General features: G+C 39.0%; 1 protein-coding gene across 1 annotated transcript in view; it reads left to right on the top strand.

The window, feature by feature from the left end:
* The window catches only part of ADAMTS16 (ADAM metallopeptidase with thrombospondin type 1 motif 16), an 82,069-nt gene that overhangs the window by 24,926 nt on the left and 34,051 nt on the right, over positions 1-23,092 (top strand). The window contains exons 9-15 of the mRNA XM_026701010.2: positions 976-1,113; positions 2,127-2,280; positions 3,542-3,637; positions 14,673-14,821; positions 17,025-17,197; positions 18,342-18,472; positions 21,799-21,922. Coding sequence (XP_026556795.2) covers positions 976-1,113; positions 2,127-2,280; positions 3,542-3,637; positions 14,673-14,821; positions 17,025-17,197; positions 18,342-18,472; positions 21,799-21,922 — 965 coding nt within the window. The remainder of the gene's footprint in view (positions 1-975; positions 1,114-2,126; positions 2,281-3,541; positions 3,638-14,672; positions 14,822-17,024; positions 17,198-18,341; positions 18,473-21,798; positions 21,923-23,092) is intronic.

Genomic DNA, 23,092 nt, shown 5'->3' with positions numbered 1-23,092 from the left:
AAGTATAAAAGGAAACATACTGAGGCTGCTGATCTGCCCCATGTTCTACCTTCTTAGCATTTAGATTCCCAAGGTTGTCCTTTAGAGTGGATGCAGTGCCTATAACTAAAATATTAAAAATCCTACTTAGATTATAGATTCTGGCTCATGATCATAATTTGCCAGTGAATCTGTTATAAACACCTCAGTAACATCTTAAAATTTTATACTGATATCTATCTCTATCTCTAGATCATCTATGTATGTATGTATGTATGTATGTATGTATGTATGTATGTATGTATAGTATTTCAAGGGGCCCTTTAAACATATATATATCTAGATCTAGATATATAATCAATTGTTATACTTTATCAATATGTAAAATCCCTGCCTCTTACACCCACAGATTTATTGGAGAACAAAGCAAAAAAGTATGACAACTTATAGTTCTGTGTACAATTCCTGTGCCGTTGTATTTGTGCAAATATAAAGAAAGTGTTTTAAGCCATAGTCTGGCCTGTTAATGTATTTTGTGATCACCAGCAGTTAATCCTCACTAAATACATCATTGGATATCAGTTTCTTAGGATCCAATGCATATTATTAAACAACTTAGGCCAGCCCAGTTTAATGCAGGTTACAGTTGTGAAGGGGCAAATAAATCAGCTTGCTTTTATCAATCTGCTTATCTATCTAAATTCTTTCCTGCCTTAAATTAATTATAGCCTGTAAAGAACACAAACATTGATAAGCATACATGAAGCTATGTAGTCTAAGCTCTACATTTATGCTGAATAAAATTATTTAGATAGAATGTATGAAGGGCCCCTTGAAATATATTGGAAAATCATTGTGTTTCAAAAGTATGTCCATATTAAGATTGTGCACAATACTAATAACAGTAATTGAGATTCCTCTTCTGTTCAATTTAAATTTCTGACATTATGAGACAGTATTTGTAAAGGTATAAAGTTAACATTTTCCCTCTTACAGCTTTGGCATGGTCCATGATGGAGAAGGAAATATTTGCAAAAAGTCTGAAGGTAATATTATGTCACCCACACTAGCAGGACACAATGGAGTCTTCTCCTGGTCAGCTTGTAGTCGTCAATATCTCTACACATTTCTAAGGTACATGTGCTAAGTGAGTGATTTCAGTGAGGAAAAAGCATAAGCTCTGAAAAAGTTGCTTTTGTCCCTTAAAATGGGAAAGTTTCATTACAGAAAGCTGTAGGTACTGAATGAGATATACATGCAGTGAGATCTGGTGAGTTTCAGACTCAGCGTCTCAGATTACACATGGTGATAAATCTAATATGATTCTATATGGTCCATAAAATAGCTGTTGATGGATTACATTTCCTCAGTTTATTTTTTGGGAGAAAAGAACATATTGCATTCAAGAAACATATGAGGGAGGAGACTGCATGCCTCCAATCTTTCCTGGGAACTCTCCAAATTACAAGTATAAATGTCCTCAGCGATCCAACATGGGACTTTAGTCCCAGCAGACGAAGAAGACTCGTATTTCTTATGTATAAATAAATATATTTTTAGCATCATGTTAATGACAACTATGTGAGTTTTACAATAATTGCAAAACAACTAAGAAGTCTAAATGGAAGTTCTAGCTTCTCTTTCTCCTGCCTGGAAAATTCTATCATTGATCTGAGTCATTTAGCAGAAAACATACATGTTCTACATATGTCTTATTCCAAGCTTGGCTGCCTCATATTTCTGCTTTTGTCCATTTAATGGACATATGTAGAAAGCAGAGAAAGTCTCCTTGAAGGACAGGAGAAAAGCAATGGTTGGATAAAATGGGCCTGATCTTGATCCAATAAGGCAACATGCGTAAATGTCTCAGACAAGCCTCTCTCTAGTTTTCACAGGATAAAAGGTTAAAGGGGCAAGCACACTTGCAAGATTCTCTTACTATAGTTTTACAATAGAAGTAGTACTGATCCACATGTCATTGGTTTCCTGGACTAGTCTATCTTGGAAGGCTGATGTCATGTTATACAGAATTTCTATGAGGTTTGTGATCTAAAACTGTCCACTTTCAGAAATGACAAACTGTTACAAAGATCACTTTTAAATCTGCATTCGATATAACCAAAGATGCCTTGTTTGGATCTCTTTAGCTCTCCTCAGTCCTTGTGTCTTGCCGATCAACCTAAACCTGTGCAGGAGTACAAGTATCCAGAGAAACTTCCAGGGGAGCTTTATGATGCAACTATTCAGTGCAAGTGGCAGTTTGGAGAAAAAGCTAAGCTATGCATGATGGACTTTAAAAAGGTTAAAAAAATTGTTTTTATTTAATCTAATTTTAATCTATATTAAATTTAGTAAATTATTTAATCTAGGGGCTCTAGATTAATGTATATGGTATGTATGTATATCTTCTTCCTCATTTTATTCCCACAGAAAAGTGTGAGATGCATTAGTTTGAATATAGTGAATCTCCTAATTCTCATGAACTATTATTGCACCTAGATTAGAAGTTAGTAAACTGATTTTGATTTAAATAACTTCTTATTTATTTATATATTTATTTGAATATGTAAATACATACTACCATATTTCATATGACTTCCCCATTCAAACTAGTTTTCAGAACAGCTTACAATAGTGCAATAAAAGAGCTGATGGAAAAAATAAAAACTAGTTAACAGCATGAAAATTTCTAAGTATTCATTTGTGCTGGAAAAGACTTTGGAACGAGTGGTGTCCTGGGAAAGAGCAATCCAAAGTTGGATTGACATCCCTGGGGACTTTCCTAATAGCTTTGTGGGATAGAAATCCAGAAAAGAATCTCTTGGTCTGATGTGAAACATTTGTATTGGTCTTATATACAATATTTGGATAGGAAACTCAGTTACAGGTAATCCTCAATTTATAACCACTATTGAGCCCAAAATTAATGTAACCAAGCAAGACGGTTGTTAAATCAGTTTTGTCCCCATTTTACAACCATTCTTGCCACCATTGTTATGTGAACACTACAGTTATTAAGTTACTAACATGGTTTTATTAAGTGAATCTGGCTTCCCCATTGATTTTGCTTGTCAGAAGGTCGTAAAAGGGGATCACATGACCCCAGGACACTGCAACTGCCATAAATATGAATTAGTTGCGAAGCATCTAAATTTTCATCACGTGATCATGGGAATGTTTCAGTGGTCATAAGTGCAAAAAACAGTCAGAAGTCACTTTTTTCAGTGCTGTTGTAACTTAAACGGTCACTAAATGAACTGTTGTAAATCAAGGACCACCTTTCAGTAACCTTTCTTGTCACTCCATGGAATTCCATGGATGTTATACATTCATACATGCAGAAGTTCTGTCATTGCCATTGTTGCCCCTGCATGCAGCTCTTGTCCTGTCCTAAGATAGGCAAGAGAAAACAACTCTGTATGTGGATATTGTATGGTCTGTACCTACTAAGAGCACAACTTTGCTTTTCTTCTATAAGCTGTTTTTTGTTCTAACTATAGATACATTTGGAAATGAATCATTCTTGATGCAGTACTTCCCTTATTGCTATTTTTCCATCCAGGATATCTGTAAAGCATTGTGGTGCCACCGAGTTGGCAGAAAATGTGAAACCAAATTTATGCCAGCTGCAGAAGGTTCAATCTGTGGTTATGATATGGTAAGAAAATATTTGCTAGGTCGGGTACAAGTGGGAGCTATGAAGAAAGTGAGTTGAAATGGGAAATAAAATGCATTGCATCACTGTTTGAACTGAACTGAACTGAATTGAATCAAATACTTTATTTTGCCAAGAGTGATTAGCTATACAGACATTCAGTATCTGTTAATCACTTTTAGTATGTCTGAATCATTTGAATTTAGATGTATGTTTGTTCCTTTCCTTACCTAGAGCTTTTCATATTATCCTATGCATAATAAGTATTTTTTTTGATTAGTTGATGTATTGAAGAGCCAGACTTTAATCCTCTTTCCTCAATGATGAGGCCAATATTAAAAATGTAAGATGCTAGTCAGGCTTTCCCACAGGTGATAGAAAGTTTGGTCGTCCCCAAAGGATAGACTAGATTATATGGGAAATCATTTTATTAGAATCACTGCACCCTTGGGGATCAGGTTAAGATCCTGAGTGTTCTCCTGTGATCTTGGAAGTCACATAGGAAGAAAGTTTAAATATCCTCTTAACTCCGTAAGCTCTAGTTGGTTTCCTGTCATTTTTGGTGATGGCTGTACCAGGAAAGGCACATCTATGAATATTGTATCACTGATTAATCCTAGGCCTTGTGGAACAAAGAATGGTTTTGCAAAGAGAAACTGCATGAGAAAAAGTCTATAATAGTCAAGTAATAAAGTTTTTGTTTTTATTTCAACCTCTTATATTCTGTTCAATCCATCAATGGTTCACCCAGAAATATAAATGGCTTTCCATGCTGATCGCAAAGGTGAGCAGATGGAGAAGTTTCATAGGTTTTATAGGTCAGTACTTTGAGTTGTACTTGGCAGGAACCAGCCTCTCTGAATGCACAAATGGAAAAATTAAAATTGTGAGGCGTCAACATCATTACAAATAGTGGGATAGGAGGGTGTTTTTTTGTTCTTCAGGTGTTGCTGGACTCAAATTACCCATTATCTGCAACCAGCATGGTCAATGAGCAGCAGTGATGCAAGCTGTAGTTCATTATCACGTGAAGAGTAACAGGTTGTCTATTTCAAAGCAGCCAATCATTTTCATTATGATTATTTTTAGCTTCAGTTCTTAGAAGAAGAAATATCATATTGGGCTCTTTTTCCAAACAAAACTATTGAGTCATTTGACTCCAGACAAGATTTCAAGGATATATCATAAACAAGGCACATGTCAAGTTGAATGCAGACAGACTCAGTTTAAACTTTCACATCAAAGCCAGTGTACACTTTTAGGTTAAATGGGGTGTAATCCTGACTGACAGTCCCAAGAGAAGTGCTGTGTGTGAGTGTGTGTGTGTTTGTCCAAGAATAACAGACAGGAACAATCAATCTCAAACAAATGACTTCATTTATAAATCAGATAGCAAGCACAATCTCTTTGCTTTCTTTACTGTGTGCACATTTACTATTTTTAACATGTCACTTGCCATAAATCATTCTCATAAATATAAGGGGATACAATCTAGAACAATAACATAAAATCTGACAAGATGACTGTAGATAGTCTCTTTGAAATATAAGATTCTAAACACAGTCCTCATGGTCCAAAGAGGAAAAAAAACCATGAATCTAATATGGAAGCAGGTTACTGTATTCACCTAAATGTTCACCAAATACAGAAGTTGCCTCTCAGAACTATACTCTTTTCAGAAGGCACCCTTTTGAATATGCAACAAAACAAACACTGAATAGCACCCATTCAGGTGTGCATCACATTCCAATTCAATCTGATACACATGCAAAATCCTGCTTCTCTGCATGGTTTATTATCTCTGTTCAGGATCAAAAATATTCCCAACAATGGTTAAATTAAAAAAAAAAGAATATGTTAAATGACTTATTTTTTGTGAATGAAAAGTATCTTTTCCAGCAAGGTGAATAAGATAGGTGTGGTACACCACCAGCTCCTTCTGTTGTTCCTTCCTTTTTTGACTTTTAAGAGAGAGCTTTTTTCCCATTTCACATATAAATTGATTCATTTCATTGATAAGAAGCAGAAAGTATTCAGTCTATATTCACTGTATATCTGGAAATAAAAGATTCTTATTCTTTCAATGCCTAGTTATTATTATTACAAGTAATGGATAATATTGGTTGGTCCAAATCTGGTTAAGACGGTTATATCGATATAATTTGTCAGTGTGGGTTATATGTCAAATAGCAGAACATTCAGCAATTATTATTATATAGAATTTTTTTCATAATGTATGACAAATGTACATTTTGTATTCCAAATGTATATATTATTGCTGTTTCTAAGTGTATGCTCTTTTTCATATACAGTTTTTTAAATGCACTCTATGTTTGATTCAATTCTTGAGGGAGTATTTCATGTTCTCTTTTTCAAAACAAAAACAAAATTATAATCATATAATTTTTATATTTTTTTTAAATTAATTCTAAAATTTTAACTCTTAACTTTTTAATTTTTGCATAATATTTGATATTTTGATATTTTATTGTATATCACCCACAGTTCTGAAATTAATAGGCTTATAGCAATCAACTTTAGTCAACATCTGACTTGAATGAACTATTCCAGCCTTTTCAATCCGCTAATCTAAAGATGTGTTGAGACTCCAACTCCCCAAATTTTCAACCAACTGTATGAGACATAGATATTTTCTAAGATTTAACTCTTTTATCATTGCCTACTAAGCTGTCTTTCTAAAAGGAAAGTGAAATATAGATGTTGACAGTAACACCAAAACCTCTTTTTAGACTGTGATCTAAAGCCTGAAATATTTAAACTGAAATACCTCTTCAAGTTATTTCACAGCACTGAATCTCTTCAAGTTATTTCATAGCACTGAATAGTTAAAGACCATAAAAAATGAATGTACATTTGAAGTGTTTTCCCAATTGTTGCTTTCCTTCATTTGATGCACTTATTGGTATTTTAAAAATGTTTATCTTTTTACATTCTTAGCAAAAGTTAGATAATATGTTAGAAGTTAGATAATATAAAATAAGTTAGATAAAGTTAGATAATATACAGCAAGATAAAGCTAGATAATATACAGTAAGACATTTATGTGCTGCATATCAAGGTATTTGTCTTTAAGAAAAATAATGTGGAGCAACAATGATTTCATTTTATTAGAAGTGATATATGCAGGTGTACTACTTTTCAGTTCTCACTTCCCAGAATTGATATTCTGGGCATTAAGTTTTGGAATAACAATACAGAACAATACAGAAATTAAAATCAACATTGACCACTGTGGTCATCTTCTATTTATACACCAAACATGACTGAAGTTGAGACAATGGCAGTAACATCTCAAATGAAGGTGTGGATATAGTGAAAAGAAATGAAGTTTTTATTGTTTTGTCCCCTAGACAAGCTGTTTGACCTTGGACATGCTGTAGTTTATCACAAAGACCAGGTGCCTCACAAGAAAACATAAATCTTCTTGCAAAAATGAACTCAACTAAACCCCAAGCATCTTAAGTTTTTAGTTATAGCTCAGCTGAAGCAGGAATTCTGAATTGTAATAAATCAGTTTAAATGAACTCTAGTTTTTCAAAACTTTTTAATTTAGAAATTGGGTATAGAACTTTTAAATTTTTGAATGTACTTTCTCAACATAGACATATCACCAAACATAATGCATATATTAGGACTTTGTTTAGCAGCCAACATTTGTATTAATATTTGCTATTTGTTTATATGTAAACCCATCCTTGAAAGAGATGAGTAGTCTAGAAACATGACATATAAAATTAATAAATAACAAAATAAATAAATAATAAAATATAAAATTAAATAAGCCTTTTTCATGTTCTATCACAAATGCATGAAGAGTAGAAAAGTGGTATAGCTTTTATTTTAGTTGTCTCTTTTGTAACAATCTTCAACATGCCTTCAGGCCTGCTGTGGACATACTAGGAAGAGACTGGCACAAGTTTCTCTAAAGCTTTCAGCTCCTTCCTTGCTCTAAAAAATGCCTAGTTGAGAAGCCATTTTGAAAAGTTATTCTGGAAGCAATTTCCAAAAGTAAAATGATGCTTGAAATTAACAAAACAATTATATAAAATATGTCTTATAACTGACTGAGGGCTTTGTTCTGCTTAGGAAACTGACTAAGAATAAAGCTGTCCCCATCCCCCACCCCCCACCCCCATTTGCAAATGTGTTTGAGAACTACTTCATAGCAAGAAGTGAATAATCTGAATTTGAAATAGATTAAGCAACTGATATCTTTTTAATAATTGCATGGCCAGAAGACTTTTTCACATGTGATGCATTTTTGTATGTATCTAAAATGAAAGTTACCATGTATGAGAAACTATTACTTTTTGAAAAGAAAATTCTTTGTTTTCACTTAGTCCCCTTCCTATTAATCCATCATGGCAACAAGCACATGAAAGGGCATTAAAGGCCATTGAAATAATGTGCATTAGGACTTCCAGGAGAATTATGGTGTTTCACAACAATGCCGGGGCTTCTGCAAACCATCCAAATGTAATTTATTTGGTCCCTGGCTTCTCTAATAATAAGTACATTGTTATTTATTTCCACTAATTCTAGACAGAAAGAACAGTGTATAAATTTGTCTTTGAAAGACAGGCTTATGGACAAATTAAGTTGTATTTGATTTGGCTTGTTGCAGGTTTATTATTAAGATCTCTGCTGGATCTAGGCAAAACTTGGACATAGATCAAGTAGAGAGCCTTAGATTGTGATATCAAGAGGAATAGAATTGATACTCTATTCATTAAAATTAGTCACGCACCTACCTCTTAATACCCTCAAATTGTTTTACAACTTTTGTATGCCTTCAAATAAAGATTGTTTACACTGCGTATATTAATGCTTCACTCTCAGGGGTGTCAACAGGGAGTTGTATTTAACATCCGCTGCCAAGTTCTTTATATATATATATTCAGTCATTGAAATTGAATCAGTAATACATTTCCTCTTGAATTGCTACATATTCTTGGTGATCAGAGTTAATATCCCCTCTAACTGTATTATCTCCATAAACTAATTTTGTTCTTACTAAATTTATCAGTACTTCAAAATTTGTACAAAAATTGTCAAATTTTGTACTACAGTAATTGCTGGGATCCAAACAAAATGTAGTTATTGTATGCTTAGTTTTTAGCCTTTGCTATGAACTGTTGTTCTTTTTAATGTTAGATAATTAATATTGAAGAGTTTTGCTTACACAGATAACATTAACAATTCAAATGCTGTAAAACCAGCCTAGATTAGATTGCAGGCTTTCCAAATAAGATAGTTATACTTTTAAGACCTTGTTCTTTGAAAAGGCCACTTCACTGCAGAAATCCAATGAGTGGGGAAAAGGTGTATGAAAATAATTGTATCCTACCTGTTAAGTTTGAGCAATGAGAGGCTGAACCAGAGCATGAGTGCAACAGTACTTTATTTTACAAATAAAGGGCTGACCGTGCTTGCCAAGCCTGGAACTGGCTCGCAGCAATCAGCAACCAGTTGGACCCCGCAGCCTGCTTTTATAGCTGGCTGCTGGGGAGAACCAACCAATGGGAATGGGGGAATATCGCCCACACAAGTGAGTGGACCTGAGTGAGAACTCCTTGAGTCCTCAGGACATAACACCCCTTCCCCCAGATGCGAACACGCATAGTCCTTGAGGTAGACGGGGGTTTGTGTTGGCGCCCGGAGCGGCGCAACTCGGGAACATTGTCTGTCTGTTCGGTATCAGTCTGTGACGGTTGAGCTGGCATAGTGTCGCCAACACTCTCTCTGGACTGGGCATCCTCGGGAACCACCGGGTTGGTTTCTGGGGTCGAGCTCTCGTGGGTTGGATCAGGTTGGTCAACTCTCTGGGCGCTGTTGTCCGAGTTTGGGCTGACCGAACGACCGCTGGCGCAGTCTGGTCGCTGGGTGCGGTGTGGCTGGGCGGCGGATGAGACGGTTCCCCTTCGACTGGAGGCTCTGGATTCTTGTTTGCGAGGTTGCTGAGGCGCCTTCTGTGTTGGTCTATGTGCCTCCTCCAGACGCGACCATCCTCCAGCCTGACTCTATACGATCTCGGCCCGGTGACAGCGGATGACCTCGCCCGGAATCCAAAGCGGGTCCCCAGCGAAATTCCTTGCGAATACCGGCTCCTGTAACATAAAATGTCTAACCCCGAAGTGGAAGCGAGGGGAGAGTCAGGGCAGTATTGTGGGTGCAGTCTATCTAATACAGTCCTCAGGCGCCGGCCCATCAGAAGTTCCGCTGGGGACTTATTGGTGACTGCACAGGGGTTGAGTGCTGGCTCATCAGGAACCGTGAGAGTTTGTGGTGCCAGTCATCTCTGCCAAACCTAGCGAGGGCCTCTTTGGTGGTCCTGACGGCCCTTTCAGCCAACCCATTACTCTGCAGGGTGGAATGGGGCTGTTAAAATGTGGCGAATGCCAAGGTTGGCTGCAAACGGCTGAATTCTACTGATGCGAACTGTGGGCCATTATCGGAGACCAAGGAGTCGGGTAGTCCATGTGTAACTAACAGGCGCGTTAACACGTTGGTGATTGCTAGTGTGGTGGTCGTGGATAGCTGTGCCACGTCTATCCACTTGGAATAAGCGTCCCACGACCACTAGGAACATCTTTCCATGCACGGGCCGGCCAGATCGATATGGATTCTAGACCAAGGGCGCTGGCGCTCCCATCTGGTAGGGGTGGCGATGGGGGAGCAGGACGGGATTCCTGGCAAATGCTGCAGGAACTTACCCAATTGACAATGTCCTCGCTAGACCCGGCCACCACACGTAGCTGCGTGCCAACGCTTTCATTCTCACAATGCCGGGTGTCCCTCGTGCAACGCCTCCAGGACTCGGTACGCAGCGAGGTCGGAATGACCACTCGAGTGCCCCACAGAAGACAACCCTGCAAACTGGACAGCTCCTGCATGTGAGTCTTAAAGGGTGCGAATTTGTTATCAACGTTGCCTCCCGGCCACCCCCTCCTCACCCAGTCGAGCACCTGGGCGAGCGCTTGGTCTGCCTTGGTTTTGGCGGCGATGTCAAGGGCGGTGATGGGCAGGTCCAACTGTGTGATTTCAAAAATGGCATTGACAGGAGCTGGGTCTTCAGCCGGAGCGGGTAAGGGGCAGCGACTGAGCGCGTCAGCGTGGGATAGAGTTTTGCCCGGGCGGTGGATAAGTTTGTATGAGTAGGCCGCTAGGAAAAGTGTCCACCGTGTCATCCGAGGGGAGAGGACTTGAGGTGTCTGTTTGTCGCCGGCCAGTAGGCCCAGAAGGGGCTTATGGTCGGTGACCAGTTCAAGAAGTGGCCAAAAAGGAATTCGTGAAACTTTTTCACGGCTGCAACAGCTGCTAGGGCTTCCTTGTCAATTTGGCTGTAATTTCGCTCCGTGGCCGAGAGCGTCCTGGAGAAAAAGGCGATGGGGGCCTCGGCGCCATTGGCGAGTCGGTGACTAAGGACCGCCCCAATTCCAAAAGGGGATGCGTCTGCTGCCAGTACTAAAGGAAGGTTGGGGTCGAATTGGATGAGCACTGCCTCTGACGTAAGTAGTGATTTGACGGCGTTAAACGCCTGGTCTTCTTTTGTGCCCCCAGTGCCACGGTGACTTTTTGTCTAGTAATCTGTGTAGGGGTTCGGCTACTGAGGCTTTATGGGGCAAGAAGGATGCATAAAAGTTTAGGAGCCCCAAGAAAGCTTGTAGCTCCGTTTTGGAGGTCGGTGTGGGAGCTTCGTGGATCGCCCTAACCTTGGACTCCAGGGGGTGAATGCCAGAGGCATCAATTTTATAGCCCAGAAAGTCCACCTGTCTAGTGGCAATGGCGCATTTTTCTTTTTTTTAACTTGAGGCCATGCTGTCTGAACCTCTCTAACACTGCTCGCACTCTCTGGAAGAGTTGGGGTCTGTCCCTGGCCGAGACCAAGATGTCGTCGAAGTAGGGTACTACACCAGGGAGGCCCTGTAAAATCCGCTCCATGAGGGACTGAAAAATACCCGGGGCAACACTTACGCCAAATTGGAGACGCTTGCATCGGAAGGCACCCCTGTGAGTGACGATGGTCTGAAGTTCCGCTGTTGGTTATCAACAGGGAACTGTTGATATGCTTGAGACATGTCCAATTTAGCAAAAATACTGCCCGGTTCGAATGTGTGCAATAAGTGCTGAATGACGGGCACAGGGTAGGCGCTAACTTGTAAATATTTATTGATTGTTGTCTTGTAGTCCGAGCAAATTCTCAGGCTACCATCTTTTTGAGGGTGTGACAATGGGCGTCTCCCACTTGGCGAAATCTGTTGGCTCAATGACCCCTTGTTTTAGTAGTTTATCCAATTCAGCGTCTAGTTTTGGTCGAATAGCAAATGGAACTCTACGTGGTTTTAATCTGATTGGAACTGCCTGGGGGTCAACGGTGAACGAGATGGGGATTCCATTATAACACCCCAGCTCTTCGCTGAACACATCTGCGTAGTCAGCGAATAAGGAGTCAGTGTCTGAGGTTGAGACAGCATGGACTCCTGTTAACCCTAGGCCGAGGTGGGGAAACCAACCAACCCCAATAAGGTGGGTAGATTGCCGTTAACTACCACTAGAGGTAGGTGGCCTTTAAAAGCTCTAAAACTGACAAAGAACTTGCCTCTGCCGATCACGGGAATGGCCTTCCCCTGGTAGTCCTTCAGACCGAACTGGCATCTCTGAAGCCGGGTAGTAGATAGGCTGGGGTGGAGTCTCTTGAGGGTGTTCCATGAGATTATTGAGAGCGCTGACCCTGTGTCAACCTCCATGTGGCACGGTTTACCTTCTAGGGAAACGGAGAGAGAAATTTTACTAACAGTGTGGCCAGTACGCCTGGCAAGGCGGTGCGTCATCGACAGTTTAATACTTGCCTCTGTGGTCCTGAGTGCGAGGACGGGGGTCTGTGTGCAGCGCTTTGGGGGCTTGGCAGACTCTCGCAATGTGCCCCCTCTTATGGCAGTTGTTGCAAACGGCTCCTTTAAACCTGCAGGTGGCCCTTTGATGTGATCCCCACAGGCTAGGCACAGCGTGATGTGCTTGGGTGGACCGGTGTATTCTTGTTTGGCCCCTACCTGCGACCGTCTGTCATTGGTGAGGCGATGGACATCGTTCTCATCGTTGTGGGCTTCCTCCGCTTCCACCTCTTCGGAATGGACTGGGAACGCGATGCTAGCTTGGCACTTGGGCCCTGAATTTCGGTGGCTGAGTTCGTTGCTAGCTCGGCTGCTAGGGCCTCCTCTACTGCTTGCGCGAGGTTGAGGTCTTTTTAGCTAGCAGACGCCTCTGTAGGCTTGAGATCCTTGACCCCACAAACCAATTGATCGAGGAGCATGTCCTCCAGGTATGTTCCAAACCCGCAGTGCAGGGCTGCTGTTCTGAGGGCGGCCATATATTGATTGATGGTCTCCTTACTTGATTGCTTCCTCATACGGAACGTGAACCTCCTGGCGATTTGTGAAGGTCTGGGGCGTAGTGGTTAGTGAGGATCTCAAGCAACTCGGACCACGGAACGTTTTTTAATTCTCTCGGCGCTACGAGTGCTGCGGCGGTATCGTAAACAGTGGCTCCGCATGATAGATTAGGAAATAGGATTTTTTCCGATGCTCTCCCGCATCCGCCAGGCCAACCGCATCGATGTAATGATTGAAACGGTTCTTATACGATTCCCACTTCTCTTCGTCTGGTTTAAACGCGGGAATACTGGGTTGGAACTCATGGTGCTGGAACGGCTGGGCTACCTGCGGAAAAAATCTCTGGGACTACGAGCGCTCGTGAGTTACTAGTGAAATCAGCTCTGGAGAGGTTTTTGCTAACCTCTCTTTCTCTCTCTGGGTTACCACGTTGGCTGCTAGCCGTTGGAGGTGTCTAGATTCGCGCCAAAAAAAAGTGGGCGTTAGTGACTCTCTACAGCGCTGTGCTGTGATTCCTACTGGCTCGAAATTCAAATGACACCCATTTGAATTTCGCGCCAATGCAGAGCGGCTGCGGCTCGCAGCGCTTCACTTTCCCGTGCGGGGCTAACAAGCGGCTACAGACGCTTCTAACTTTTGACTCAGACCGCTTTCTCTGGCTGCGGATCTGCGTTTGCTCTTTTTGATCGCTCGTTTTGTTAGCTGACCGCTCTCTGGCTGCGGATCAGCGTTTTCTTATCGCCAGCCGATCGCTCTCTCTGGGTTGCGGATCGGTGGCTAGTGACTCAGCGGTTGCAAGGTGCATCTGGTAGCCATCCCATCCTCGTCGCCAGTGTTAAGTTTGAGCAATGAGAGGTTGAACCAGAGCATGAGTGCAACAGTACTTTATTTTACAAATAAAGGGCTGACCGTGCTTGCCAAGCCTGGAACTGGCTCGCAGCAATCAGCAACCAGTTGGACCCGCAGCCTGCTTTTATAGCTGGCTGCTGGGGAGAACCAACCAATGGGAATGGGGGAATATCGCCCACACAAGTGAGTGGACCTGAGTGAGAACTCCTTGAGTCCTCAGGACATAACACTACCTATATGTTTATTAGAGATGTAGAATTACCCTACTGGGATGTTGATTGTAACTTAAAAGTAAACTCTTCTTTAAATTAAGCTTAACTCCTGATTTCAGGAACAGGGTTCATTAATATTCTTGATAACCATCTGAAAATGATTTGCCAATCTAGTCTTACAGCTGACACAAGTCACCAGACCCAAACTTTCCTGGCTTCTTTGTCAAATAAAGTTGGCTGGCTGCTTCTGTCTGAAGATTATAAATTGGGTAGTAAGCTGGGTTTATTGTAGTTCTTTCACATATTACATAGCCAAATCTACGTGATGTGCTTTAAATTGGGCCATCTCAAAAACATCCAAAATCTGCAATTACTCCTGCATGTAGTAACTAATCTGCTATCAAATGCTTATAGCTGGTAGGGTATTATTCCATGACTGTTCAGTGTTGGAGGCCCACATTTTGTTTCCAAGATAATACGAAGTACTGCCAGGCCCCATATTATTTGAATTTGCAACCTATTAATAATTGCTTATTCTCACACAAACAAACTTGTTATACGTTATAGTGGTGCCGTGGTGGCCAATGTGTGAAATACGGTGATGAAGGACCAAAACCAATCCACGGACATTGGTCTGAGTGGTCCAGCTGGTCATCCTGTTCTAGAACCTGTGGAGGAGGTATATCTCATCGAGAACGAAACTGTTCTAATCCAAGGTGACTGAGCGTTTCCTTGTTTCGGGTCTAATCTAAATTGTTAAAGCTAATCATAACTATTTATGATATGAACAATTGTTTTTAAAAGTAACCCAGGATTAGGACACAATGCTGGACTTCCAAAAGATGCACTGGATCTATTTCTTTGTTGAACTAATAGTTTATTCATCTGGCCATGGATCCTCTTGTACAGACGAGAGTGTTTTACTTGATGGCTTGTAAAGGTAGAATCTTTAATATGAAGTAATCCTGTTTTGTTCAAAAGTAAAAAGCAGTAAGGAAATTGAAGGACTTGAGATTAATATTTGAGAAAATGATTAAGAAAGCAGGGGCGGGATATGACAGGGTTAACTACCAGTTCGGGATTTATGAGCTTCCCTGCATGCTGAGAGCCTCGCACCTGTAAATGGTCAGCAGCAGCCTCTTTTCCTGCTTTTTTTAACTGCAGCTGTGCCTCGTTCAGCTGCTGAAGTTGAAAAATCAGGAAATAAAGATCAGGTAAGAGCCCAGGTGGGTGGGTGGGCAAAAACATCAGCAGACATAGAACCAGTTCTATGTTTGCTGCTCTTCAGAGCTACCAGTTCTACAGAGGTGGACAGAACCGGTAGAAACCCACACCTGCTAAACAGGCATATAAATCATCGATGCACAGGATTACAAATTTATTGTTGGTGCTGGATTCTAAATTATAAATTCTTGTGTTGAAAATCTACTCAAATGCATCCCTGTTATATTTCCCTATAATTTTAAATATAAGTTTCTATCCTTAGTTAAGTGCCTGTCCATTGCTCTACACATGCATTGTTACTTGTGAACAAGAATTAGGTTTAGAAGTGTGGGTAGAATAAAGAGGCACTCACACACATTCAGAATTAAGAAAATTAACAAAAATAGACTCCAAATAATCTCTGAAATGAAAATTTTTTAAATGGCACAGGAGGTTCCATGAACAGTTATTTAAAAGCTGCATTTCTATTTGCATTTTCAAGGGATGCATTCCGATCCTTCATTTCAGGAGTATGCTTTGTTTAAATGTTATGCTATGCATCATTAGAAATCTCTTCAACAGACCTAGACATATTGCTTTTATTTATTTAAGGATCCCTCACATAGAGGTGCTCTTCCTACTCAGTCTCCTTTCTCCATCTTCTCAGATCAGCCAGTTCTTAAAAAGATATATATATATACTGAAATTGGCAGAGTTTTGACTGTCTGACTGTCATCAGTGAATGGAAAGGATACTTCCTCAACATCTTTTGACCAGTTTCACCACATTGATAATGCTAAGAACACAACTGACAATAGGGAGGGGAAAATACTTGCATTTTAGCTGAAGGTGGTACACTTAAGATACAATACACAATCCACTTTACTAAGCTTGTCATTTGGCTTTCCTTGGCCAAAGGAGCAATAGCTGAATAATATTTAACACATTTTCCCCATCATCATGATACATACTTAACTGGAGAATATACATAGACTTAATTTCAAAAATAATGTTTCTGGCCTTTACAAGTTTCCAGAATATTTTAATGAAAGTGCAGTGAGCATAGTAAAGCTAGCTGGAGTAGAAATAGATGAGTTAATGTCACAACCAATGCCCAGGAATAAAATTTTGCATATAATTTTTCCTTGAAGTGTATGGCTCTCCGTTTCATAGAAAAAGAATCAATTCATGATGGAAAAAGAAATTCTCAAGGTAGTGCAACACCAACATCACCTCTCAAAAAAAAAAAAATGAAAATTATGGACAGTTTTTAAAAAATTGTATTCTAGTCCTTCTCAGAGGTTTTCTGGCAAGGAAAAATGACTGTAGCAAGTACTCTGTCATTGCACCACTTGAAGGTGTTAATTTCCCAACTGTCAGCAGCCTGTGAATTGAGTGACAAATTAAGGGCAATCTTTTTGGCCTATTTCTAGATTAAGCATGCTCATATGGAAAGCAATGAGCAGAATGTGAGCAAATGGGGAACTGTCCCATGTCTCACACTGAACCTTGTAGCTTTTATGCAGACAGTGATTACATTGTAAAAATGATTTTTAGTATAATTATATGCATATTAGGCTGATGGGATAAGAACATTTCAGTCACAAGCTTCTTCTGTATGAATGTGTCATGTATTTTCTTCAGTTTGCTTTGTTACTTAATTTTATGTTATTAATTAATAACTGATTTGAGATAACTTTTCCATTAATGTTATAGACCTTCACATCGAGGGAAATTCTGTGAAGGTTCCTCTCGGATGTTAAAGCTTTGCAACATTCAGAAGTGTCCCCTAAACAGCATTAGCTTTAGAGCTGCTCAGTGTGCAGAATTCAACAGCAAGAGGTTCAGAGGATGGCACTACAAGTGGAAACCATACACTAAAGTAGAAGGTGAATTTAAATATGTTTGAAAAGGTCAGAAGAATGAAAGTGCACGTGTGATAGGACCAGCCCCAGCCTCCACCTCAAGAAATCAGATCAGTTGCATTCAGGCATATGACTTCAGATTGTACACATTTCTGTTTTAAATTGTGAAATGGTTCATTTTGCAAATGTAATTGTTAAAAATCAAGAGAATGTATTATATAAAGATGGCCTCTAATATTAAACATCCTATTTAGGGAGTATTTGGGATGTTTTGGAATGCACCACCACAAGGAAAAGCATAGAAGGAAGATCACAATCTAGGGATGTTGAAGTTGTTGCCTTCCAGGAATCTCAGTAAGGGGAAAATAGGTGCATTCACACATGTTCTCTCTCCTTCCACCCCACCATCCCTCCCTCTCTCTGTGTCTCCCTCTTCCTCCCTCCCTCCCCTTTATTTAATAAAAAGAGAAAAAACTGAAAAAGAATAGAATAACCTAGGAGGAAAAGAAAAAGAATGAAAGAAAGCAATACAATAGCATAAGCTTTATTAATGTATATATAAGAAATGTATGTTTTAATTCTTCTCCAGAAAGAACATGGCATGAATTTGCATAATTTTCTTGGTTAATGCCATTGTAATGGTTTGCCCTTTTCTCAACAGCTTTAAAATTACAAATGCATTTTAAAATCAACACTTCAATGTATCCTTATTTAAATGTATTTATTTAAATATTTTAATGTTCCATTTAAATAGCACTGAAAGCAGGATAAAAGCACTTATTCATTCATTTAGGACTTAATCCAGACAAATGTAAGCACTTCTTTAGCAAACTTATTTCATTTGGGGAATATGCATGAGGTGAAATCTCTCATCTATAAATTAATAAACACTCAGCTTTTAATTGCATCGGGCCTTTGATTTATATATATGTCTTCTTCTGTTTAGAGTTATGTTGATTTTTAAAAATCAAAAATGTAAATAATCAATAAAGTAGAAAGATACAATATATTTCAGTTACCAGGTTTACAGTTTCTAATAAATGAAAGACTTGTGAAAATTACCCCATTAGATCACTTTAGGTGACGTTATATTTATTCATATTTTACTTCCAGCTCTAGTGATGTAGAAAAAAATAAAAGAAGGCTTCTTGTTCTCTTTCCATTTCAGAACAGTATTTGTGCAAACTATACTGTATTGCGGAAGGTTTTGATTTCTTCTTTTCCTTATCAAACAAAGTAAAAGATGGGACCCGCTGTTCAGAGGATAGCCGCAATGTTTGTATTGATGGTATTTGTGAGGTAATGATGAACTCAGGTACTTTTCTTTGCTGCTAATATGCATTTCATATCTCTAATTAGTATTTACAGAGCCAATTTGATGTAGTGTTTAGGCACTAGGGTAGAAACTGAAAAACTGTGAGTTCTAGTCCTGCCTTGGGCTTAAAACAGATGGGTAATCTTTGGCCAATCATTCTCTCTCAGCCCAAAATGTCTGGCCCAAAGTCTCTCTCTGGTTGTAAAAATAACATTGATGATGATGTTATCCATTCAGTCATATCTGACTCTTGGTGATTCTATGGGACAGCTCTCTCCACATTTTCCAACCTTGCACTAAGTTTTTCTGTGGACTAGGTGGTGTCAGCTTTCATAATGTCCAGCCACTGGGTTCTTTGGTGGCCTGGTTTCCTTTATAGCTAACTCTTCCAAACATAATTGTTTTCTCCAGTGAATTCCCCCACATGACATAGCCAAAATAAGGGAGATACAGTTTTGTTAGTTTGCCTTCTAGTTGCATGTCCATACTTGCTTGTTAGTCACCTTTGCTGCTTGTTAGTCACTTCTGGTGTCCAAGAAATATGCAGGAGCTTCTCTAGCACCACAATTCAGATGAGTCAATTTTCTTCCTGTCTTACTTTTTTAAGGTCCAACTTTCACAACCATAGGTTGGGAACATAATAAAGTGGACCAACTTACATTTGGTTGCCATGTTGATGTCCTGGCTTTTCTGTATTTGGTTCATGTTTATCATTGCTGTGCAACCCAGTGCAACCTGACATTGTATTTCTGGGCTACATAAAAATAACATTACAAAATAGAAATAAAGGCAACTCACAAAGGAAACCAGGAGCCCACAAATGTAAAGCTGGAATTAGGAAAGCAAAAATATTAAAATGAACTGAAGTTAGTGAAGGACACTGAGAATAACAAAAATGGTTTCCATAAATATTTTCAAAATAAAAGGAAATGGCAAGAATCTATATATGCTTAGCGAAGAAGACAAAATGCTAACAGATTACAAAGAAAAGGCAAAGCTCTTCAACTCTTACATTGGTTCAGTTGTCTCCAAGAAAAAAATATGTCTGTAGCTAGAAAATTATGAAGAGCAGGAGGAAGGGCAGAAGTGAAGCTTGAGATGGATAGAAATATGGTTAGGCAATATCTTTTTACTTTGAAAGAGCTCAAATCTCCATGATCAGATGATGTTTTTCAGTTAAATCAAATATATAGAGGATACCAGGAAAATGTTCTTGGAATATTAATTGATTCAAACTGAGAATATGAGTCAGTAGTGGAATAGGTGCAAAAAAGGCAAATGTAATTTTAGGTTGGATCAACAGAATTATAATTTCCAATTCTTGGGAACTAATCATTCACTTCATAGGTAGTCCTTGGCTTATGACCGGCCATTTAGTGATGGTTCAAAGTTATGACACATCCTCCAAAAGCTATTTTCAACCCAGTTTTAGAGTTCCAATGGCTGCACACAGCCCAGCAATCACATTATTACATTTAAGGTGCATGGCAATTGGATCACCTTTATAGCCAGTTGCAGTGTTCAACAGTCACATGACTGTGATTTACTATGGTTTGTGCCAGTTTCTGGCTTTTCAGCTGGTTTCTAGCAAAAATACCATAGGAATACATTGATTTGCCTACTCCTGGATTCACTTAGTGCCTATGGCATTCACTTGGTAACCACCATAATCAAAGTTAGAAAATCAGGTCGAGTCACGTGAGTGCCTCAACTTATGACCTTGTGGTTTATGACAGAAATTCCAAACTCCATTATGGTCATAAGTCAAGGAGTACCTGTAAACTGCTTTGGGTTTAACTTTTAAGCATCGCAACTAAAGGACAACTGAATTATAAGGAATTGGAACAGGCTCAGAGAAGGACAACAATGATATTGAGAGGTCTATAAATTAAGTCTTGTGAAGAAAGATTGAAGGAGCAGGGTACTGAGGGCATGTAATTGCATTTGTCACATATCTGAAAGATGTCATAGAAGGTCAAGACCTATTCTGTCTAATTCAGAGTGCAGGACTCAGAGAAATGGATTTAAGGTACAATGATGGATTCTTCTTCATTGGATATGTTTCAAGGAAAATCTAGACAACTACCTGTCTGGGATGCTTTAATTTGGATTTGCTTTCCAAGATTTTTAATTTATAGTTTCACTTTTTAATTGCTTTGTTCATCAGCTTTGAAATTGTGTTGATTTGGATTTTTGTTGTTCTTAATTGGTATAACATAAATTTAAAACAAATAAAAATGAATTCCTGCAATGACAGGGAATTGAACTTAAGTGGCCCTTACCAGCTCTATGACTCTCTGGGTATGTAGAGGGCCAACTCTGTAGTTCTATGAACAAACAGAGAATTCATCTTTAAAATTAATAGTTATTCCCATTTATTTCACAAAAACTGCTCCTTTTATAACTAATTCAAAATCCAATTCAATTTCAAAGAATTTCAGAACCCCTACCATAAAATATTACATATAAACGGTCAACAGTCAATAGTGAAACTACTACATGTTTAATAGTAGGGGTTATTTAGGAAACAGCTAAGCCCTTTCCTAAATGTCCAATACCCTGCTCCAAACTTTTACATAAAAGAGGCTAAAAATAAAAAATGCAAGTGTGAACCCTCTGTTACTTCAGATAACAGATAATCAGAGTTGGAAGGGACCTTGTAGGTCATCTAGTTCAACCCCCTGCCCAAGCGGGAGACCCTACACCATTTCTGACAGATGGCAGTCTAATCTCTTCTTGAAAGTCCCAAGTGATCAATAGCATCCTTCTCCTATCAATAGCATTTCTGCAAACCCTTTTCCTCAAATGTTTTTCTCTAATTTAACTATGAATTATGATGGGGGGGGGGGGAATACTCAAGAGAAATACTCATGTAATATGAGGTCATTTGGGATGAGCTGGGAATGCTGAAGGTATTAACTATTTTTCTATTAAACAGTAAAAAAATGCTCAACAGTGTGTTATATTTTTTATTATTCTTTCACATTTGGACAGCCTAAAAGGGCAAAAAGGACCAGGTAAACACTTTGAAAAGAATCACAATATATGCAAGAGGGAGAAGCCATGCTTTAGATTTATCACAAATGAAGAGTTTTATATTAATAAAATATAAACAAATATGTAAACAATGGGCATAATACATACACATAATACAAAAATATGTAAACAAAAGATACAGGCTTTTTCTGTATAAGGCTGTACAAAAATGTCCAGCAAAATGAAATGTTTTGATTCTTATTTGTAAACCTTTAGATTAAACTACTGTATGTTACGTAACTTTGCGTGCATCAAGGAAGTCCTTCTTTTGCAGGTGGTTGGCTGTGATCATGTCTTAGGCTCCAGTGCTGTAGAAGATGCTTGTGGAGTATGCAAAGGAGATAATTCAAGTTGCAGAATTTATAAAGGGCAGTACACAAAACAACACTCTACAAATCGTAAGAAGTTTTAAAATATTTTCAATACTTTTAAAATTATCTACAGAAAATTATTAGAGAAAAAATATTTCTGTGTTTATTTACAGAAAAAGGCATACATGTCTATATAAATAAGAATGATAAAAACAAATTAAATGAGCAGTTTTATGACATCCAGTGCATATGATTTACTTCCATACAACTGACAATAAAGCTGCTTTCTAAACATTTTTGGCCTTCTCTGAAGGCAAGAAAACTACATTTACTGTGTGTCTGTGATTAAAGGTAATGACTTGTAAAAGATCTCAGCAAAGACCCACTACCCAACTGGATAAAGACATTAATGAGTCTACTGAGGAATAGAGAGGAGGCTGGGGTTCAATGTTTTCAGTTTTCTTTCTTGTAAATTGGTCTGTTATTGATCATATCCTTGTGGCAGCCAATTGTACAGGCCAATAGGGCAGTGCTTTTTGCAGAAATTCCACATGATGCTTTCAAAAACATCAAGTATGCTACCCTATGAGGTTGTAGACCCCGTGTCATGCTGTAGTCTCCCTACCGTATTTCTCATCTTGACTCCAAATTTCTTTTATCTCCAGATAATTCATGTTCAAATGACATGACGCTTAGTGCTCTTGGAAGTCAGTCCTTTATCATGTTCTTACCTCTCTTCCCTGCAGAGTAAGAGTCAAGAATGTGGTTGATATAACACCAAGGGTGGGATTCAAATTTTTTAACAACCAGTTCTATGGGTGTGGCTTAGTTGGTGGGTGTGGCTTGGTGGTCATGTGACTGGCTGGGGGTGTCCAACTCAATATCACTCATATCAAGACACATCTCCTTCCCTGGCCTCTCATGACTGTGGGGATGCTGCAACAATCATAAGTGTGAAAAATGGTCATAAATCACTTTTTTCAGTGCCATTGTAACTTTGAATGGTCACTCCACACAAGCAAAGTACCAGCAAAGGAGGGGAAAAAAACTCCAGAGAGGTTCCTGAGACAGGAAGTCTAGTCCTGCCAAGAATGTAATAAGGGTTAACGAAGAGGCAGTTTCTGTAAGCAACACCAGAATGTTTCCTTCCTGCCTTCCTTACAGGATTAGGCCCATAATTTCTTCTAACAACCGGTTCTCTGAACTACTTAGAATGTTAACAATCACTTCTAGAGAATAGGTGTGAACTGGTAGAAT

Source organism: Pseudonaja textilis, chromosome 3, assembly GCF_049901715.1.
Source record: "Pseudonaja textilis isolate UNSWEBS1 chromosome 3, rPseTex1.2, whole genome shotgun sequence".
NCBI classification, from domain to species: domain Eukaryota; kingdom Metazoa; phylum Chordata; class Lepidosauria; order Squamata; family Elapidae; genus Pseudonaja; species Pseudonaja textilis.
Note: the sequence above shows the minus strand (reverse complement) of the source record. Positions and strands in the feature narration are given on the sequence as shown.